General features: G+C 43.1%; 1 protein-coding gene and 1 long non-coding RNA gene across 7 annotated transcripts in view; one reads left to right on the top strand and one right to left on the bottom strand.

Moving 5' to 3' along the window:
• Positions 1–1462: 1462 nt before the first annotated feature.
• LOC142863463 (uncharacterized) lies at positions 1463–4163 on the bottom strand. Its single transcript, XR_012914243.1, has 2 exons — positions 4040–4163; positions 1463–3237 (listed from the first exon to the last, which is right to left on the bottom strand). It is a non-coding gene; the product is annotated as an uncharacterized LOC142863463 (long non-coding RNA).
• Positions 3754–22947, top strand: part of ATXN2 (ataxin 2) — a 96483-nt gene continuing 77289 nt past the window's right edge. For 3 of the 6 annotated variants that reach the window (XM_075996562.1, XM_075996560.1, XM_075996561.1), the window contains exon 1: positions 3903–4255. In XM_075996562.1, coding sequence (XP_075852677.1) covers positions 4041–4255 — 215 coding nt within the window. In that variant the 5' untranslated portion in view covers positions 3903–4040. Of the gene's footprint in view, positions 4256–22947 lie in introns of all 6 variants that reach the window. The other 3 variants (XM_075996559.1, XM_075996558.1, XM_012778380.3) reach the window with 2 other exon arrangements.

Genomic DNA, 22947 nt, shown 5'->3' with positions numbered 1-22947 from the left:
TTTTTTTTTTTTTTAGAGACAGAGTATCACTCTGTTGCCTGGGCTAGAGTGCCGTGGCTTCAGCCTAGCTCACAGCAACCTCAAACTCCTGGGTTCAAGTGATCCTCCTGCCTCAGCCTCCCGAGTGGCTGGGACTACAGGTGCACATGATCATGCCCGGCTAATGTTTTCTATTTTCAGTAGAGACAGGGTCTCGCTCTTGCACAGGCTGGTTTCAAACTCCTGACCTCAAGCGATCCTCCTGCCTCCCAAAGTGGTAGGATTATAGGCACTGCACCTGCCAGAAATGCACTTTTTTTGGTCATCCATATTAGTTATCTATTGCTGCATAACAAATTATACCAAAACTTAACACCTTAAAACTACAAAAAAAGGTTAGGAATTGGTCACAGTTGAGCTTCGTGTCTCTAACTCAGGGCCTGTAACAAAGCTGAATAAGATGTAGGCCAGGGCTGTAATCATATAAGGCTTGATAGGGGATGATCTACTTCCATGCTCACTCACATAGCTGTTGGCAGCCATGGGGTCCTTGCTACTTGGTAGGAGACAACAGGTCTTTGCCACGTGGGCCTCTCCTTATGGCAGCTCACAACATGGCTGCCAGCTTTCTCCAAAGCAAGTGAGCCAGAGAGGGCAATCCAAAACAGAAGCTATAGTTTTTTTTCTTGTACCCTAATCTTGGAAGTGAAAACTCATAATTTTCCCTAACTTTTTGTTAGAAAGGAGTCACTATGTACGGCTTCAATTCAAGAGAGGAGGATTTCACAGGATCTGAACACCACAAGGCAAGGATCATTTGAGTTCATCACAGAGGCTGCCTGCCATGCCATTTGTTTTAAGGGGCATTACCCTGCCATTTTCATATAAAACTAAAGCCTTCTGACATCATAGTTGCTGCTAAATAACCATGTTTTCAGAGGTTTAGAATTCCTGTGAAGGGTTTGCAAGAAAAGATATTTCTTGGCTTTGGTTAGTGATCCCTTCTCCACACACAAAAAAGAGGGGTGTGTAAAATAGAGGTGAAATAAAGGTTTTAGTGGTTTCCATTTTAATAAAAGGCAGAAATCATATTTTATGATAAACACTCAAATATTCCAGGTGTGAATGTAAAATGGCACAGTCACCTTGGAAAAGAGTTTGACAGTATCTTTAAAAATTTAAATATTATATAAATTTACCATTCTACCCAACAATTCCATTAGTAGGGACTTACTCTTGAGAAATGAAAACATATGTTCACATGAAGACATATGTTCACAAATGTTCACAGCAACATTATTTACAATAGCCCAAAACTGGAAACAATCTAAACATACACCAACTGTCAAATAGATGCACAAAATATGGTCCGTCTATGCAGTGAAATACTCAGCAATAAGGAATGAAATACTGATACATTCTACAACAGATAAACCTCAAAAAAACATAATGCTAAGTGAAAGAAGGCAGACACAAAAGGTGGTATATTGTAAGATTCCATTTATATGAAATGTCCAGAATAGGAAAATCCATGGAGAGAGAAAGTAGATTAGTGATAGCCTGGGGCTGAGGATGGGAACGAGGAATAACTACAAATGGGCATGAAGGATCTTTTTGGGGTGCTGGAAATGTTCTGAAATTAGTGATGATGATTGCACAACCCTGTAAATTTACTGAGAATCACTAAATCGTCATACAAAATAGGTGTTTCATAGCACCTACATTATAACTCAAGAAAAATTTTTATTCAGTGACAGTTGATTAAAACTAGCTTTCTCAGCCTAAATTACATCTAGTTCAGGTATGTTAGCTTTAGGGCTTACTCAACTTCTTTTTTTGTTTTTTTTTTGAGACATGGTCTTGCTTTGTTGCCCAGGCTAGAGTGAGTGCCATGGTGTCAGCCTAGCTCACAGCAACCTCAATCTCCTGGGCTCATGCCATCCTGCTGCCTCAGCCTCCCGAGTAGCTGGGACTACAGGCATGCGCCACCATGCCCAGCTAATTTTTTCTCTATATATATTAGTTGGCCAATTAATTTCTTTGCATTTATAGTAGAGACGGGTCTCACTCTTGCTCAGGCAGGTTTCAAACTCCTGACCTCGAACAATCCACCCGCCTCGGCCTCCCAAAGTGCTAGGATTACAGGCGTGAGCCACCACACCCAGCCCTTACTCAACTTCTGTTTTTCTTTTTATCTGCCTGAAATCTGGCCCTAGGATTGAATTCTGGGACATTGGTTCCAGATATAGCTGTTAAATCATTACAGCAGAGAAAGGTGATTGTATTTCTATTATGGCCTATTTTTTGTTGTTGTTTTGTTTTTTCATCTGGTTTTAGTTCCAATTTCCTTTGGGTAAATTTTTAAAGGGTTTAGTAACTACCAGTACAAAGGAATACCCCCTCAATCTCCTTTTTAGGTGGAAATAAAGCTGATTTCCTACTTTTCAAGTGTTGATGGTAATACAACAATCATTTTTGCCCAGACTACTTAGAATGTTAATTTCATTTCAATTGGGCTATGCAGACTGCTGGTTTAATCATTCTCCAAGTTTTTCTAGGTCTTTACCCTTATCTGGACAATTCTAGGAGATTGAGGGGAATTTTGGTGTTTCTTCCTTTATTATTTTCTGAAGTAATTTCACTTTTAAAAAAACTATATTCAGCAGTCAAAAAAAAGTTATCTACTTGCTTCCAGTTTAACTGCAACACATTTTAAAAAACGGACTACTGTTCTGGCTGATTCCCTAAGTTAAAGTAAAACTTCTAAAGGGGCCAAGGTCTAAAGTTCGCACATTCTTGTGCGGTCTGTTTAGTCTCTACTGATCCCATTATCCATAGCTCTACCAATCACGTATATTTCTTTTTGAGTCTCATGAATGGGGAAAAAGAAGTTCAAGAAAGGAAAGTAGGTTCAAATGAAGGTCAGATACCCTGAGGAGTCTTCTAGTTACTGTGTTGCTGGGATGAAACAGTGGAGGGAAGGTAACCAGATGTGGGTGGCCCCTGGAGGTTGCTCCGTTCCAATCTTGGCAGGGAAAGCAAGCCCGCACTGCCTTTGAGACACCCAGTGCCAATTGAGAGCATACTGCATGCCAGGCGCTGGGGATACCAAGAAAACCATGGGATGCTTGCGTTCCTTGAGTCTGGCAGTTTTCTAGGTGCTTTACACGTAGCAAGGCAGAGACTCCTCCCTGAAGGCACTTGCAGTCCATTTTCTAGGTTGCATCAGGTGGGGGCAAACAAGGTCCTCGTAGGAGTCTGAGAACGTTGAAGAATACGGTGAGGGAAGAAATGCTTCCCTCCTCTCCTCTGCGCTAAGCAGGCCCCGAAGGCGAAGACTGACACGCCCTCTCCGAAGGGCAGACCCGCCTCGAGGAGGGCGGATCCAGGCAGGGCCAGCCGCCGGGCCCTCACCCGACCCCCGCGAACGCGGCCCAGCCCGGCGCCCGCTCCTCACGTGTCCCTCTCGGCCCCGGAGCCGCCTCACGTTCTACTTCCGCCTGACCCGTCCGACTTCCGGTAAAGAGTCCCCGTGCCGCACCTCCGCGCCCACCCAGCACCGCCAGTCGGTGCCTCGGCGTGCGTGGCCCCCGATGCGCTCGGCAGCCGCAGCTCCTAGGAGTTCCGCCGCGGCCATCGAGCCTCGCCGCTTCGCTGCGGCCAGGTGGCCCGGGCGGCGCTCGCTCCCGCGGCCCGCACGGCGGGGCGGCGGCGGCGCGGCCCCGGGCCCGTATCCCTCCGCCGCCCCTCCCCCGCCCGGCCCCGGCCCCCCTCCCTCCCGGCAGCGCTCGCCGCCCTGCGCCTCAGACTGTTTTGGTAGCAACGGCAGCGGCAGCGTGTCCCGGCCCGGCTCCCGGCAGCTCCTCGGCATCGGCGGGCCTCCCCGCCCCTTCGTCGTCCTCCTTCTCCCCTTCGCCAGCCCGGGTGCCCCCCCGGCCGCGCCACCCCGCGCCTCCCCGCTCGGCGTCCGCGCGTCCCCGCCGCGCTCCGGCGTCTCCTCGGCGCGCCCAGCTCCCGGCTGTCCCCGCCCGGCGTGCGAGCCGGTGTATGGGCCTCTCACCATGTCGCTGAAGCCCCAGCAGCAGCAGCAGCAGCAGCAGCAGCCGCCGCCCGCGGCAGCCTGTGTCCGCAAGCCCGGCGGCGGCGGCGGCGGCCTTCTCACGTCTCCTGCAGCCGCGCCGTCGGCGTCCTCGTCCTCAGTCTCCTCGTCCTCGGCCGCGGCTTCCTCCTCGGCGGCCGCGGCGAGCGCTGGCGGCGGGAGGCCCGGACTGGGCAGGTGGGTGTCGGCGCCCCGGCCCCCTCGGCTCCGGGCCTGGACGAACCCGGGCCTGGCGTCCCCTCCCCCGCGGCCCGCACCGCCGTCCCCGCCCCGTGACCGGCCAGGCTTGAAGGGGTGGGCCGGGGGCCTGCAGCGGGGGTGGGGGCCCGCTCGGGTCCCGAGTCCTGGGGGTGGGTGCGGGGGGCGCCGCGGGAGGCCGCTGGGACTGCCGGGTCGTGTCGGGCCCCCTGCCACCTCCCGCCCCCTCCCCCAAACGGTCAAGATGGAGGGACCGGGCTGCGTCCCCCTGCCCGAGTCAGGGTCTGGGAGGGGTTCGCAGGTCTCAGCAATTGTCAGCCCCTGCTCCTCCGTCTCCGGGGCTCCCCGCCCCCAGTGGGGGCATGCTTGGGCAGCGCCCGCCCCCCAGCGAAGGTGTTAACGTTGGAGGGGTCCTAAGGTTTTGGTTTCATCTTCCGAAACGTGCCTCCTCCCCCGGGGGGAGTATCGTGGGAGGGGAGAAGTTGGGGCACCGTTCCCCGTGCTCGTGGAAGGAGCAGCCGCCGGGCGCATCTGGGATCCTTAGGGTCTCTCCGGGATCCTCGGGCATCCCCCGCCGCGCCCTGGGAAGATCGGGGGACGGGGTCGAGGCGGGCGTGCGGCGGCCCCCCGCACCGCTCCGCAGCCCAGTCCGCGACAGGGGCGGGGGCTCCGGAACTCCGGAGTCGCGGGGCTCCGTGCGGTCTCCCGCGGCGTTCCTCCCTCCCTCCCGTCGGAGGAAGGGGTGGGAGCGCCCGGCCGCCTGGCCTCCCGCCTGCCCCCGCAGGGCCTCTCCGGCGCGCGGTGGCGGCCGGGCCGAGCCGCATTGCCGTTCCGAGGCCGCGGCGGCGAAGGCGCCTTGGAGCGGCGGTGGGCGAGGGCCGGCCCGGCGTGTGCCAGAACCCCCGCGGGCCTCGGGGGATGGGGCGCGGGGCCGGCGGCGCCCGGGAGCGGGCTCGCAGCGCATTTCCCCCAGCCCCCGCCCCAGTGTCTGAAATTTCTAGGGGGAGAGACTGCAGCAGGGACGTGGTGGGGTTCCTGAAGGCAGAAATGCGTGTGTTCACTTGCGTCCTTTTCCCCTCGTGACCCACACACCCAGGGTTGTGTGGAGCCCGGGGTCTCCGTGTCGCCCCGGCGAGCCGGGTTTGACTCTGGAGGGTGTGTGTGTGTAGGAAGGCCCGTTGGGGGTAGGGGGTGCTTGTCAGTTCCGATTTCACGAACTAAGAAATGCTTAGTGTTCAAACGGAGACGCAGATGTCAATCGACTCCATTGTGGCCGGTGTCCTTAACTTCGGGAGTGCAGCCAGAGCTTACCAAGGGCACGCAAGTCCGTTTCCCCTGTGCCCCAAGCCCATCCGTGTGTTGCAGGCACTGCTATGCCTCCCTCAGGCCTAGGCCGGCTTGGTGAGGCTAGTGACCAGCGTCCTCCCTAAATAGACATCTTGGGCTTTCGAAGGTGGGATAAGGAAATTTTTCATGCACTGAGTTTTCTTTTTGGAAGCACATTTTCAGCAATCTATTTCCAAAGAATTTTCATATACAGCAGAGGTTACCCATCAAGATGAGTCGAGCTGGTTTTTAAGGAATTCTGCCTTAAGTGGGGTAGGGGATAGCAGAATAGTCGGTTTTTGACTTTTAAACTTCTTCTGCACTTTCCCCTTCTCTGAGGCACTCCAAACACTGCTTAGTCAAACTAGTTCAAATGATCATTTATCCAGTTCAGTCCACTTAGGGCAACTTCAGTTTCTCTCTTTCAGTGGCATCTAGTGAAAAATAAAAAAACTTAAAATATAATTTTTATAGAAAACGATGTATTCTGTGTTTTCCTTCTTAGGTATCAGAAAAATCTGGCAGATATATTCAACTTGTTCAAATAATATTAAAACTAAGGTTTTTAAGTTGCATTGCCTCTTAGGCTTAAAAACTAGGTTTATAACAAAGAATTTGCTCTCAAGTAGCTTGAGTTATCAAAGATACTTGTAATGTTTTAGTACCACAGATCTTTTACTGTTCCTTGAGGGTTCACAAAAATTTTAGGTTAATTTAATTTAGGTTTTTCCGTAAGTTCTTTTACTTGAGGCATAAATTGTAGCCCTTATTCTTTTTGATAAATATGCAAAGTTTTTTTAGTGTACTGGATTCATGCAGTGTGAAATTTTATTGTATAGAAGTTTAGTTAATGTACTTATAGAATTCCAGTTTTGAATCACTTTACTGTATTTTTGTAAATAAATGACAATCTGTAGAATCACTTCAGTTATGTTTGTGTGTATCAGCAAATAAGTCTCTGGGAGCAAGTGTGAAGATTGAAAGAAAATGCAACATTGGATTTGATGTGTTTTGAGCTAGCAATTGAAAGTCTAGAAATTCACATGTCTGCTTTAAGTAGCATTCCATAATTTGATTTTTATGTGTAAATGTATGAATAGGTTTTCTAGACTTTCAGAAGTGATTGATTCTGTCTTTAATCATCATACATCTTTGAAGGTGGCTATTTTCTCTTAAGAAAAAAGAATGTAACCACAATATTAAAATTCAAACATAATTTTGCCTCAATCCAATTCTCGCTTTTTACCTTTTCATTTTTACAGAGTGGTTATTTTTATGTTATTTTTCAGTCAGCTTTTCCACCCTTATCACATTTTTAAAAAATCCATTGTCTTGTTGGGTTTTGGGTTTCCACTTTTTTATTATAGATAGTGGCATAGAGAACATCTTTATACTTAATAGCTTTTTGTTTCAGTGTAATTATTTCCTTAGAGAAAGTTTCCAGGAGTGGTTTAAGGTCAAAGGGCTTCAAGACTTTTATGGCTCTACCTGGCTGTGCCATGTTACTCTTAAGAAGGTGTGTGCGCGCTTCCCATGCTAAGAAGGTGCTGCTTCTGTTGCATAGTTTCCTTGCAGTTTGTCAAATGTGGGTAAGTGTCAAGGGAAAAGTATTTACTGTCTGATGCATACATTAAGTGCTTTTGTTACTGGCCTGATTATTTATACTGGAGTTTGAATTTCTTCTGCGGATTTAATGAGGTAATATAGGCGAAGATGGTTTGACAGCTGTAACTGTTAGTGAGGATACTTGGTTTATTGTTTTGTTGACAGTTGTACTGAGTAAGGGAGGACTGAAATTCCTGAGGAACTGTTCTAAAGTTTTTTGGTGTTTTTTTGTTAACCTTTCTTTTCATCTATATGTGTTTTTTCATTAGCTGCTAGCCTATGATCAAGTTATTTTTGGTAACTTTTATGTAGTTTCATGGCACTGTTGGGAATTATGACTGGTTAACCCATATTTCTTCTCTGTCTACATTTCCTTCCTCATTTTTTAAAATAATGGATTTACAGTCCTATTACCCTATTCCCAATCCTAAATAATATAACATTAGAATTGCTTTGGATAGAGGACTCAGTGTGAATAAAAACTTTTTCTTGTAATAATTTTTCAGCTTAGTACTTTTGCTGCTGCTTTCATTTGAGGCATTGCAGCTTAGAAACTGTGCTGCAGTTTAGTGGAATTGTTCATCATGCTTCCATTTAAATATCAGTGAGACTATTCATCTCTTTTAATATCTTCTAGAAGGGCCTAAAACATCTACATTTGACACAAATTTGTTGAACCATCTGTGTACAAGGGAGGTGTAGGTCCTAGGGATACATCAGTGAATAAAACAAAGATAGTAGTCCTCCTGAAATTTAACATTCTACTGTGACTAGGCATATAGTTAATGAGACATTAAAGTAGCAACCTATACGTAATAGTAGATAAGAGCTATGGGATTAGAGGCAAGCAGATTAGGGGTATAGGGAGCATGGGGAGGGTACTGGGTTACAATTTTAAATGGATTAAGGGAAGCTTCATTGAAGAGGTAACATTTGAGCAAAGATTTGAAAGAGGTCAGGTATTTAGTCATTTGCTTTTTCTAGATGAATTAGTCATACGGGCTCATTTGTAATTTATAAAGTTTAAACTGGACCGCCCTTTGTTACCGCATTCTTCTGTGGGGATATTGATACTAACCAAAACTGAAGTTAGACTAAAAAAGTTAATTGACATTTAGGTCATTAGAGGTAAACTGGAGATGGCTGTTAATAACAAGAGAGGCATGTTTTTGTTTTGGGCCTGTTTCACCTAATTAGTTTAGTTTTCATTCCAAGTATCTGCAGAAAATATACTTTTTAAGATTGGGCAAAAACCTATATCAAATTGCTTATCTGGGTGTGGGAGAAAAAAGTGAACCTTGTAGTTGCTTAAAGATTTTGCATTTTGAAACATAGTGAAAACATTTATGGGATCAGTCATGGTGTTCCTTTTTTGTTAAATGTAAACTTGTACTTTCTATGTTTCTCTAACTAGAGACAGTTATAATTTTGCACAGGGGATATTCACTCATATAGCTATTTAATAGCCATATGTTTCAACTTAAAGGAGGATCTGATTTTTTTGTCTTAAATAGCTACAGCTGTGTTAGAAATTTCTTTGACCAAAGTGTTTTTTTGCTTGCTTTTTTAATACCTTGAAAGGAAGGTTTTAGAAGATGTTTTTCCTAGAATTGTAATTTTATATCTTGACTATATAGTATTTTAATATCGTGTAAAGAGTCAAGTGTGAACAAAACCCTATTTTTGTAGCTATTTCAAATGATGGTGACAACTTCACTGGAGATGTACAGGGGGAGTTTATTGACAAGTTTACCCACTACTGTATCTTTTTAAGTGAAACTACTTTTTGTTTTAAAGCATATCTGGGTCATCTGACTGTTGCCCTACTAAGTTTTGTTGTTGTTGTTTTTTAAGGGGCCCGGTGTCACTCTGTTGCCCAGGCTAGAGTGCAGTGGCCTGATCACAGCTCACTGCAGCCTCAAACTCCTGGGCTCAAACAATCCTTCTCCCTCAGCCTCCAGAGTAGCTGGGACTCAGGCATGTGCCACCATGCCCGGCTGATTTTTAAATTTTTTGTAGAGTTGAGGTTTTACTGTGTCACTTAGGCTGGTCTCAAACTCCTGCCTTCAAGTGATCCTCTGCCTCTTGAAGTGCCCACTGAGGTTTTAAGAAGTTGCTACAGTTGTCTATTTAGCAAAAGTGTTAACTAAAATAAAAATAGAATCCTATTTTTTTCTTGAGGTCTTTTTGCCTCCTTGAAGATGTTAGATTTCAAAAGTAGAGATATTATTCTCAGAAAATTTATTCATCAGTGAATATGAAGCTGGTATCAAGCCTTTGATAGATTGCAGCACTTAAATCTAGAATTTGAAATCTAGCACTTTTTAATCCATAAGGTTTACTAGCATTACTTATGATTGGAAATAGATTGAGCTATATCTTTTTATTTTTTATTTTTTTAGAGACATAGTCTCACTTTGTTGCCCAGGCTAGAGTGCGTGCCGTGGCATCAGTCTTGCTCACAGCAACCTCAATCTCCTGGGCTCAAGCGATCCTACTGCTTCAGCCTCCCGAGTAGCTGGGACTCCAGGCATGTGCCACCATGCCCGGCTAATTTTTTTTTTTTTTGTATGTATATTTTTAGTTGATCAATTAATTTCTTTCTATTTATAGTAGAGACGGGGTCTCGCTCTTGCTCAGGCTGGTTTCGAACTCCTCGGCAATTCTCCCACCTCGGCCTCCCAGAGAGCTAGGATTACAGGCGTGAGCCACCACGCCCGGCCTGAGCTATATCTTAATGTGTTTTTTGATGTTCTTATTTATTAAATTTTGGCATATTATGGGGGTTTAAAAGTTTAAGTTATGTATGTTGCCTTGCTCCCCTCCTCCCCGGTCTGAGCTTCAAGCGTGTCCATCCCCCAGATGGTGCACATCACACTCATTATGTATGTATATACCTATCCCCTCCTCCCCCCTCCCATCTTTCTACTTTCCTTATTTAAAACACCAATTAATTGAAGAGATTTGTTACTAAATATTTGGTTGGCCTTCTGTATCTGTGGGTTCTGCATTTGTGGATTCAACCAACTGAGGATTGAAAATACTCAGGAAAACAATTCCACAAAGTTTCAAAAAGCGGAAAGGAAAACTTTAATTTGCTGCATGCCTAGTACTATGTTAAATCTCTATAAAATATGTGTAGGCATTGTATTAGGTTTTGTAAGTAATCTAGAGGATATGCATAGGTTATATGTACACACTATGCCATTTATATAAGGGAATTTGAGCATTGGTGAATATTGGTATGGGGGGGTCCTGGAACTAATCCCCCGTGGATACTGAGGTGTGTGTATATGAAAGTTAGTGCCTTGGGCATACAGACTTGCGGAATATAGTCCCTGATCTTAAGCTGCTTGTAATATAACAGAGGTGAGAAATCTACTTGAACTAGTATCCAGAACAGATTTATTCTTTTTTTTTTTTTTTTTTTGAGACAGAGTCTCACTCTGTTGCCCAGGCTGGAGTGAGTGCCGTGGCGTCAGCCTAGCTCACAGCAACCTCAAACTCCTGGGCTCAAGCGATCCTACTGCCTCAGCCTCCCGAGTAGCTGGGATTACAGGCATGTACCACCATGCCCAGCTTATTTTTTCTTTATATTTTTAGTTGCCCAATTAATTTCTCTCTATTTTTAGTAGAGACGAGGTCTTGCTCTTGCTTAGGCTGGTTTCAAACTCCTGACCGCGAGCAACCCTCCCACCTTGGCCTCCCAGAGTGCTAGGATTATAGGTGTGAGCCACCATGCCCAGCCAAAATCAATAATTTTAATTTAAATTAAAATTACCTTCTGAGAAAATCAACTTTTAGAAATTTGCTGCATGTGTTTTCAGAGTCTTTCTAAACATACGGATGCGTTGAACAAAATGAGATGGTTTGGTTTTGAATTCAATAGTGCGTATCTTTAAAAATATTTATTTTTTCTTAAAACTGTGAAATTTTAGAGCATGAAGAAATAACAGAAAATCTTATGAAATAGAAGACAAAACCCCTAAATCTTTAGAGATTAGGGGACTTGCCCAAAGCAACATTTGCAAAACTTTATTACAGCCCTCCCTTCATATAAGCCCAGACATACACATAAACAAGATCGTGCTGTGTATTTAAGGAATACAGCCACAGAGAGTCCTTGCCCTTCAGGATTTCTTTTTTAACCTTGAGTTTGGCTTGCTAAAATAGGAGGGCTGGTTCCTTATCTTTGTTTTTAATATATGTAATTCTGTACATTTATGGTATGAAATCCACTTAAGTGTTAAATCCTTGGTTTTATTATTTTTAATGGTTTAGTATTGTTATTGATCTGAGTTGTTTATGAAAACTTGCCACAACTGTTAGCCTGAACTTTTTTTTTTTTTTTTTTTTTGAGACAGAGTCTCGCTTTGTTGCCCAGGCTAGAGTGAGTGTCTTGACGTCAGCCTAGCTCACAGCAACCTCAATCTCCTGGGCTCAAGCAATCCTGCTGCCTCAGCCTCCCAAGTAGCTGGGACTCCAGGCATGCGCCACCATGCCCGGCTAGTTTTTTCTATATATATTAGTTGGCCAATTAATTTCTTTGTATTTATAGTAGAGACGGGGTCTGGCTCTTGCTCAGGTTGGTTTCAAACTCCTGAGCTCAAATGATCCACCCTCCTCCGCCTCCCAGAGAGCTAGGATTGCAGGCGTGAGCCACCGCACCCGGCCAACCTGAACTTTTTAATTGCTGATAATCATTTGCAGTTGTATTCATGTGAAAATTTGAAATTCTCTTTAATTGTTAAAGATTGTTGTGTAGATTGCTTATAACTTAGGCCTTGAAGTTGAGTCAGATGGCTATAAAATATCAATTTCATGCCATGATAAATAGCTAACTACATTTTGAGAATTGAATAAAATATCATTCTATAATGGAGCCTTTGTAAAACTCAGTAGTTGTGGTATGTAGCTTGTTCATGATATAATTATAATTGAATGTGGCTTATTTTTATTAAGTATATCAGAACTTTAGAATGTTGTCCTCATGAAGGTATTACCACGAGAGAGTTGGTCCAACAGTGCTGCCAACGGTCAGGTTTTTTTGTTTTTTGAGATAGGGTCTCACTCTTTTGCCCAGATTAGAGCACAGTGCTGTGATCATAGTTGACTGCAGCCTGGATCTCCTAGGCTCAAGTGATTCTCCTGCCTCAGCCTCCTAAGTAGCTCAATCTATAGGTGCACACCACTGTGCTTGGCTAATTTTTCTGTTTGTTGTGGAGATGGGGTCTTGCTGTGTTGCTCAGGCTGGTCTTGAACTCCTGGGCTTTAGCTGTTTTCCCGCCTCAGCCTACCAAAGTGCTAATATTACAGGCGTGAGCCACTGCACCCTGCCTCAGACATTTTTGATTGCCACTTTGTTTTATGTTGCTTTTATAAATCATACATTAAAAATATTCTGAGCAATAATTTTTGTAAATAGTTAAGATTAATCTTGATTATAGTTGAGTTTGAAAAAAAGACCGTTATTGAACCAAATAGTGCATTTTTCTTTGGGGACTAATAAACATCTATTGTGAACTTTGTGAAGTTAACTTTTTATTCCTGAAATACTTCAAAATAAGGATTTGAAGAGTAAAGGTTTTTGTGCTGAAGCTTGTGCAGATTATAGAAGGGAGTTCTTCAGGGCTTCTTTCAGAGCTTATTTACTTTTACTTTACACATGATTCTACTTAGTTTTCTTTTATGATTTACAGATGGCCAGCAAGTAGAAAGGTAATATTTTTAGAGGCAAATATATTGACAGCAATGAGAAATAATAATTGTGTGATAGAAGGTTAAGAGACTAGAAAAAACAGACTATTAAAACTATTAAAAAACAGACACGAGAGCTCAAAAGGTATATCATCCTGGGGGTTTTCTTCTTTTTCTTTTTTTGCTTTACCACTGTACTAAATGAAGACATCCTGGGAATTTGACTGTAAGTTTATAGTTGTATGCCTTAGTAGGCCCTAGGGGCATCACTGTTGTATAGCACAATGTAGTTAAATAATGTGCTCATTATGGTGACTCATAAGGTTAAATTGTTTTTCATATCTCTCAAAGAAGTATTTTCTAACTGCAGGTCATGACCCCTTAGATTGGGAAATTACTCTAGTGGGTCATGATAAGGATTTTTGGAAAAATGAAACAATAGAAAGTATTAGAATATATTGCTTTTTTTTTAAGAGCGAGATTCTCTCTTTGTGGTAGAGTTCAGTGGCCTCATCATAGCTGACTGCAACCTCAAACTCCTGGGTTCAAGCGATCCTCCTGTCTCAGCCTCCTGAGTAGCTGGGACTACAGGTGTGTGCCACCACAATGAGCTAATTTTTCTGTTTTTAGTAGAGACAGGGTCTTGCTCTTGCTCAGGCTGGTCTCAAACTCCTAAGCTCAAGCGATCCTCCTCCCTCGGTCCCCTACAGTGCTAGGATTACAGGTGTGAGCCATCCATGGCGCCTGGCCTCTGGTTTTTTGTTTTTTAGTCCTCATTGTGTTTACAGGTGAAGAAACTAAGGCTAGGGAGTTGTTTGCCAAATTCTCCCATCATTGGCTTCATAAGTGGCATTAGAATCTAGTCTACTATTATTTATTTTATTTTATTTTCCAAGTTGTCAATGCAAAGGGATACTTTTATTTCTACTATATTTTTTAGCAAGCCTCCTTTTGATCTCTTAACGTACAGACATTTCCTACCCTAAAGTACTGTACACACAGCCATAAGAATCACCTTAAAATATCTTTCATTGGCCAGGTGCAGTGGCTCAGGCCTGTAATCCTAGCACTCTGGGAGGCTGAGACAGATGGATTGCTCAAGATCAGGAATTCGAGACCAGCCTGAACAAGAGTGAGACCCCGTCTCTACTGTAAATAGAAAGAAATTAGCCAAACAACTAAAAATAGAAAATATTAGCTGGGCATGATGGCGCATTCCTATAGTCCCAGGTACTTCAGAGGCTAAGGCAAGAGGATTGCTTGAGCCCAGGAGTCTGAGGTTGCTGGGAGCTAGGCTGACACCACGGCACTCACTCTAGCCTGGCAACAAGGTGAGACTCTGTCTCAAAAAAAAAAAAAAAAATTATAGTAGAGACGAGGTCTCGCTCTTGCTCAGGCTGGTTTTAAACTCCTGACCTCGAGCAATCCGCCTGCCTCTGCCTCCCAGAGTGTTAGGGTTACAGGCGTGAGCCACTGTGCCCAGCCTGTATGAGATTTCTAATTGCTTTCAGTTCCCTGTTAGAAGTGGTATGTTAGTCTTTAATTTCAGACAGTAGTGGATGTGCAGTAATATCTCATTGTGTGTGTGTGTGTGTGAGATAGGGTCTTGTTCTGTCAGCTCACTGCAGTGTCAAGCTCCTGGCCTCAAGTGATTCTCTTGCCTCAGCCTCCCGAGAAGCTGGGACCACAGGCAGATGGCACATGGCAAATTTTTCTATGTTTAGTAGAGATGGGGGTTGGGGAGGAACAGAGAGGTGTCTCGCTCACTTCTGAGGTCGATTGATCCTCCTGCCTTGGCTTCCCAGAGTGCTAGGATTAAAGGCGTGAGCCACCATGCCCGGCCTTCCTTGCTTCCCTTGTGGTTTTAATTTACATTTCCCTAATTCCCAATGATTTTGAGCATCATTTTTTTTCCCCCTTTAAGAGACAGGATTTCACTCTGTTGCCCAGGCATGAGGAGTACAGTGCTGTGATCATACTTCACTGTAAGATCGAAATCCTGGGCTCAAGGAGGGTCCTCCTGAGTAGCCAGTACTACAGGTGCATACCACTGTATGTGACTAATTTTTTAATTTAAATTTTTTGTAGAAACAGGGTCTGGCCATGTTCCCAGCCTGGTCTTAAACTCCTGGCTTCAAGCCATCCTCCCATCCTGACCTCCCAAAGTGCTGGGATTTCAGGTGTGAGCCACCACGCCTGGCCTGAGCATCTTTTCATGTGCTTATTTGCCATTTATGTATCATCTTTGATGATGAGAAACTACAGCCATGTATTGCCTAGAGATGGGAATGCATTCTGAGAAATGTTAATTTTGTCATTGTGCAAACATCATAGAGCATATTTAAGCCTAGATGCTAGAAGCCTAAATGCTAGCCTGTTGCTTCTAGGCTACAAACCTGTATAGCATCTTACTGTACTAAGTACTGTCAGCAGTTAGAACACAGTAGTATTTGTGTATCTAAACATATCTAAACATAGAAAGGGCACAGTAAAGATAAAGTATAAAAGATTTTTTTAAAAAAGATACACCTGAATAGGGAACTTAGCATGATCGACCTTTCAGGACTGGAAGTTGTAAGTTGCTCTGGGTGTGTCAGTGAGTGAGTGATGCTTGAATGTGAATGCCGAGAACATTGCTGTACATGACTGCAGACTTTATAAACACTGCACACTTTGGCTACACTAAACTTATAAAAAAATTTTTCCGTTTAATAATGAATTAACCTCCTGACCGCTATCATATTTGTGATCTACCGTTGACCAAAACATCCTTATGTGATGCACGATAGTATTTGAGATAATTTGTTTGGATTGTCATGCACTGTCTTCGTTCTAGATTTAGAGCATCTTGAGGGCAGGAACCAGTGCTTTGTTCAACTTTGTATGCTTAAACTTTGGTTTAATCATTAAGCAGATGAGTTGACCTTACCAAGCAAAGGCTGTCATCTAAAAAGGAACATGGCATTTATTTATAGGCATACCATGTTTAAACCCTCACCCCTTTTGTTTGTTTGTTTGAGTACCTCCTATTTTTCAGGCTTGGGGATACAATAGTGAATAAGTCAGATGATGTCTCATCTTCCTGGAGTTTATTACATGCTAGTATTAATATAAACCAGGCAGAAAGTTCTAACTGCCCTTGCCACCTCATAATAGTGAGGTGTTTGAGGTGCTACTACTTTTATCTTACAAAGTCTTGGAAGGAGTTCTTTCAGATGAGGAGGAAAAAAAATTGTTTACAACGGAAGATAGGCCCTCTTAATGAGCAGTCTTGTATGTTGCTGAGGATCTTAGCGCTTTAGGAACAGCCACTGGTTAGTCACAGAAATAGGTATGTTTGAGAAGCCGCCTAGTCCAGGCTTGTGAAGGCTGATTAGGGTCCTAATTGAAAAGGAGGGAAACAGCATTGAGTGGACACCACCAAGAGCTTATTCTGTTACAGCATACATACATAATCGAATGTGTTAACCACATAACCCCATTTGATAATATGTTATCCTGTCCCCATTTTACCCATAAGGAAATTATGGCTCAGAGAGATTAAATGACCTATTCAAATTCACTCAGGAAGTGGCAGAGATGGAGTGAATGACTTATCATTGTATTTAGGATCTCTGGAGAGGTATATGCAGGTGAGAACAGAAGAAAACTAGTGATGGCTTTAAAGAATGCTGTGATTCAAGTAAAACAAGAATTAAAACAATTCTTGTTTTAATTGACCAGGAACTTCAGTCACTATTTTGTCTGGGTGAAGGAATGTACGTCTTCAACAGAATAAAAAAAGTGGTGAAAAAAATGAGGACTTTGCATTTGAGACCCATAGAGAATTTAGTTATTCATAGTCTGTAAATGTTATAGGAAGTATGCATATTTTTAACCCAATCTAAAAGGTCAGGGAAAGGGAATAAATAAGAACTATTTATAGGCCAGGCGTGGTGGCTCACGCCTGTAATCTAGCACTCTGGGAGGCTGAGGCAGGTGGATTGCTCAAGGTCAGGAGTTCGAAACCAGCCTGAGCAAGAGCGAGACCCCGTCTTTACCATAAAAAAAATAGAAAGAAATTAATTGGCCAACTAAAATATATATATAAAAAATTAGCCAGGCATGATGGTGCATGCCTGTAGTCCCAGCTACTCAGGAGGCTGAGGCAGGAGGATTGCTTGAGCCCAGGAGTTTGAGGTTGCTATGAGCGAGGCTGATGCCACGGCACTCACTCTAGCCTGGGCAACAAAGCGAGACTGTCTCAAAAAAAAACAACACAGAAAAAACTATTTATTATAAAATTTTGTTTTTCTTAAGGATAATAGTGTCTCATTGTATTACCCAGACTGGAGTGCAGTGGTCTGATCATAGCTCACTGTAACTTTGAACTCCTGGGGTCGAGTGATCTCCCACTTCAGACTCCTAAATAGCTGGGACTACAGGTGTACCACCACACCTGGCTAATTTTTTAAAATTTCTGTAGGGATGGGGTATCTATATATTGTCCATGCTGGTCTTGAACTCCCGGCCTCAAACAGTCCTCCCACCATGGCCTCCCAAAGTGCTGGGAGTATAGATGTGAGCTCCTGGCCAAACTTATTTTCCTATACAAAACATTTTAGAAAAAAATATCTGAGCCAAATAGTAGTAATAGCAGCCATTTTCTGGAGAAAAAAAGTTTAAATGTACATGATGTGGAAACAGTTTATGGAGAACTTTTTTTTTTTGATACAGAGTCTCACTTTCCCAGGCTAGAGTGAGTGCTGTAGCGCCATCCTAGCTCACAGCAACCTCAAACTCCTGGGCTCAAGCAATCCTACTGCCTCAGCCTCCCTAGTAGCTGGGACTACAGGCATGCGCCACCATGCCCGGCTAATTTTTTCTATATATATTAGTTGGCCAATTAATTTCTTTCTATTTACAGTAGAGACGGGGTCTCGCTTTTGCTCAGGCTGGTTTTGAACTCCTGACCTCGAGCAATCCGCCCACCTCGGCCTCCCAGAGTGCTAGGATTACAGGCGTGAGCCACCTCTCCTGGCCGAGAACTTTCTATTTATGTAATGATAGTTACCATTTATTGTGTGCCTGTTATGTTTTAGAAATTGTGCCAAGTGTGTTTTACTTACATATCCTTCAGTTCTTACAACAGCCAGGCCCATCAAGTTGATAGTGCCGTATCCATTTTACAGAGGAGAAAGTGGTGGTTCAGAGAAATTAAGGACCTTGCCTAAGGTCAAAGAGCTAGGAAGTGATAGAGCTGAGATTCTAACCCTGTAAGACTTCAGAGCTTTTGCTTTTAAAAACTGTGCTCCAGGCCAGGCGTGGTGGCTCACGCCTGTTATCCTAGCTCTCTGGGAGGCTGAGGCTGGCTGATTGCTTAAGGTCAGGAGTTCAAAACCAGCCTGAGCAAGAGTAAGACCCCGTCTTTACTATAAATAGAAATAAATTAATTGGCTAACTAATATATAGAGAAAAAATTAGCCGGGCGTGGTGGTGCATGCCTGTAATCCCAGCTACTCAGGAGGCTGAGGCAGTAGGATTGCTTGAGCCCAGGAGTTTGAGGTTGCTGTGAGCTAGGCTGACGCCACGGCACTTACTGTAGCCTGGGCAACAAAGCGAGACTCTGTCTCAAAAAAACAAAACAAAACAAAACTGTGCTCCATTGCCTCTAATACAGAGCTGTGACAAAACAAAAGCTGATAAATATCAGTGTAGAAAATAATTATTATTGCCAGCCATAAAATGGCTTCAGTTACCCATGCCTTAGTCGTGGCAGTTCTCAATTTATAAATGAGTTTAGATCTAAAGTTTATTTATAATTTTTTTTTTTCCAACTCTACCCTATAATATTTATTTATTTAGACAGAGTCACTCTCTTGCCCGGGCTAGAGTGCTGCAGCATCAGCCTAGTTCACAGCAACCTCAAACTCCTGGGCTCAAGCGATCCTCCTGCCTCAGCCTCCCGAGTAGCTGGGACTACAGGCATGCACCACCATGCTTGGCTAATCTTTTCTCTATATATATTTTTTAGTTGTCCACATAATTTCTTTCTATTTTTAATAGAGATAGGGTCTCGCTCTTGCTTAGGCTGGTCTTGAACTTCTTACCTTGAGCGATCTACCTGCCTCGGCCTCCCAGAGTGCTAGGATTACAGACGTGAGCCACCGCGCCCAGCCAGATTTTTTTTCTAAGTGGGGAAATTCCAGCATATTTAAAAATATAACAGTTTAATGAATCCTGTGTATCTGTCACTCACATTTAGCAGTTATCAATAAATGGCCAACCCGGTTTCATCTGTACTTCCCTCTCCTCCATTATCAGTTGTCTTTTGAAGGGGATTAAAATTGTTTTGAGGCCCTGGGGAAGGTATAAACTTATAAGCAATGGGTAAAACCATTGGGAGAGACTTGAGTTTACTATAAGGAAGCATTCTTGGTGCATAGTCAGAGGAGATGAATGCCTTGGAAGGTGGATAGTTTCCTGTCTGGTTAAGCTCAAATAGTACTGGAATGGTACTATCTAGTAATGTGGCTGCTGTCCACATAAGGCTATGTAACTTTAAAATTAAGTTAATTAAAATTTTAAAATTTTAGTTCCTTAGCCACATTAGCCACCTTTCAAGTGGTCACCCACTGTGTGTGCCTAGTGGATACCATATTACACAACATGATATAGGACTTTTTTTTAATTTATAAATTTATTTTGTTGCATGCATAGATTGCACAGTGGTTAAGTCAAAGCTTTCAGGGTATTCACCACCCTAATAACATGCATTGTATTCATTAACTAACTTCTCGTCATCCTCACCCTTCTGTCTCCATTATCTATCATTCCGTCCACATTTTTTAGGAACCACTTATGAATGAGGATATGCAATATTTGTCTTTCTGCATCTGGTTTGTTTCACTTAAGATAATGATCTCCAGTTCCATCCATGTTGCTATAAAAGATGATTTCATTCTTTATGGCTCAATAATATCATTGTGTATGTATATTGCATTTTGTGCAGTAATCTGTTGATGAATAATTAAGTCAATTCCATATCTTTTTAGTCTGAATAAATCTGGGAGAAACTTATGAGCACAGGTATCTTTTTGATATATTCATTTCCTTTCCTTTGGGTATATACCCAGTATTGGGATTATTAGGTGGAATGGTAGTTCTATGTTTAGGTCTTTTTTTTTTTTTTTTTTGAGACAGTCTCACTTTGTTGCCCAGTCTAGAGTGAGTGCCGTGGCGTCAGCCTAGCTCACAGCAACCTCAAACTCTTGGGCTCAAGCAATCTTTGTGCCTCAGCCTCCTGAGTAGCTGGGATGACAGGAATGCGCCAACCATGGCTGGCTAAGTTTTTTTTCCCTATATATATTAGTTGGCCAATGAATTTCTTTCTATTTATAGTAGAGACAGGGTCTTGCTCTTGCTCAGGCTGGTTTTGAACTCCTGAACTCGAGCAATTCGCCCGCCTCAGCCTCCCAAGTGCTAGGATTACAGGCGTGAGCCACTGCGCCTGGCCTATGTTTAGGTCTTTGAGAAATCTCTGTAGTGTGTTCTATAGAGGGGTTTTTTTTTTTTGAGACAGAGTCTCACTATTTTGTCCGGGCTAGAGTGCCGTGGCATCAGCCTAGCTCACAGCAACCTCATGCACAGGCTCATGCCTGTGATCCTAGCAACCTGGGCAGGAAGGATTGCTTGAGGCCACCACTTTGAGCCAAAACTCCTGGGCTCAAGCGATCTTCCTGCCTCAGCCTCCTGAGTAGCTGGGACTACAGGCATGCACCACCATGCTCGGCTAATTTTTTCTATATATATTAATTTCTTTCCATTTTTAGTAGAGACAGGGCCTCGCTCTTGCTAAGGCTCATTTTGAACTCCTGACCTTGAGCGATCCTCCCGCCTCACCCAGAATGCTAGGATTACAGGTATGAGCCACCTCACCCTGTCCCGTTGGCTTTTATATTTGTGTTTAAGCCAGTACCACACTGTTTTGAATATTGTATCTTTATGATAAGGTGTGAAATTGGAAAGCCCTGCTTTTGACTGCGTTTTTAAAAGATTTTGTCTCCTGTGGTCTTGTCTGATTGCTTTTGACTTATTTTGATTGTTTTTGATTTACACATTGCTTTTGGTTTATGTGTCTTTCTGAATTTATAATGGTTCTCCCTTTATGCTTTTTTTTTTCCATGCCATGCCATTTATTTGTTAAGGAAACTATCATTTTTGTGTTAAATTTACCACATTCTGTATTTAACTAGTGAAAAAGCTGATGGTATGTATCTGTTAATCCTTATGTTCATGTTTCCTATAATCTGGTAGATTTATCAGCTTGATTAGATCCAGCCTCCTATGGCATCAAATCAGAAGGACCTTTTTTTTTTTTTTTTTTTTGAGACAGAGTCTCACTTTGTTACCCAGGCTAGAGTGAGTGCCATGGCGTCAGCCTAGCTCACAGCAACCTCAAACTCCTGGGCTCAAGCGATTCTGCTGCCTCAGCCTCCCAAGTAGCTGGGACTACAGGCATGCACCACCATGCCCGGCTAATTTCTTCTATATATATTAGTTGGCCAATTAATTTCTTTCTGTTTATAGTAGAGACGGGGTCTCGCTCTTGCTCAGGCTGGTTTTGAACTCCTGACCTTGAGCAATCCGCCTGCCTCGGCCTCCCAGAGAGCTAGAATTACAGGCGTGAGCCACCACGCCCGGCCCTTTTTTTTTTTTTTATTTAGGCAAATTGCATAAAAGTAAGCAGAATGGTATAATGAACTCCTGCATACTCAGCTTTAATAGTTATTCACTCATGCCAGTCTTGATTCATTTATAGGCTTGTCCATTTCCTTCTTCCTGTATTATTTTGAGCCAGTATAAACTCTTTTAACTCTTTTTTTTTTTTTTGAGACAGAGTCTCACTTTGTTGCCCAGGCTAGAGTGAGTGCCGTGGCATCAACCTAGCTCACAGCAACCTCAGACTCCTGGGCTCAAGTGATCCTCCTGCCTCAGCCTCCCGAGTAGCTGGGACTACAGGCATGCGCCACCATGCCCGGCTAATTTTTTATATGTATATTAGTTGGCCAATTAATTTCTTTCTACTTATAGTAGAGACGGGGTCTCGCTCTTGCTCAGGCTAGTTTCGAACTCCTGACCTCGAGCAATCCGCCTACCTTGGCCTCCCAGAGTGCTAGGATTACAGGCGTGAGCCACCACACCCAGCCCAGTATAAACTCTGTATTATTACTCTGGTGAATTTCTTTATCTTTGGCATTTTGAATCACACTTTAATTTCATACTAAATAACTATTAAAAGCATAGAGTCCGGGATATTATTGTTCTGTTACACATTATCTAATCATAAGTATACTTAGGACTAGAATATCATCTTGGCTTTCTTTGGTTTGAGATTCAGTATTTGTTATTATATGAAATAGTAGAATGATTTGGTCAGAAATACTAATTTAAAAATATTACAAGTGAAGCATAGTATGAATAGATTCAAAAAAGAAAAAAAACAAAGAAAAAGAATATGGGCTTTTATCAGTTTCAGAGAATGCTGGTTAGATAAGCTAACATTCATCTTGAATGTCCAACTACCAGGTGTAGATCAGTTTAAGTTAGGGGTTTCAATACTTTGTACCACCGTGAATCTTTTTAAAAAATTTTCCCTGCTAAGTGATTTGTTCCGAGTAAGCTGGATTATAAAATAGTTGCTCTTTATTAGTCAAAGTTGTAACTGTATTATCAATTAAAAAGTATAATGTGACTTCTATAAAGGAGAAGTAAATAGCTTTATGGGGAGGCCATACGAGTTTTCAAGGATACTTAATGGCTTAAGGATACTTTCAAGGATACTTTTGTAAGTGTGGCAGCTCAGCAACCACCAGGATAAGATAACCTTCCAAGTAAAATTTAGACATTTTAGCCTTTTCATATAGGCTACAAGTGAACAGGGAAAAGAAAACTAGTGAATTCAAATGTTTGAAAAAGTATAGAAATTTGGTTAGGCGAAGGCATTTTATTTCTTGTGATGCAATTTCAGAAAGGCAGCATAACCTAGAAAAAAGAAAAATCTG

This window comes from Microcebus murinus, chromosome 22, assembly GCF_040939455.1.
Source record: "Microcebus murinus isolate Inina chromosome 22, M.murinus_Inina_mat1.0, whole genome shotgun sequence".
NCBI lineage: Eukaryota > Metazoa > Chordata > Mammalia > Primates > Cheirogaleidae > Microcebus > Microcebus murinus.
The sequence above is the reverse complement of the archived record's forward strand: the minus strand, read 5'-3'. Positions and strand labels throughout refer to the sequence as shown.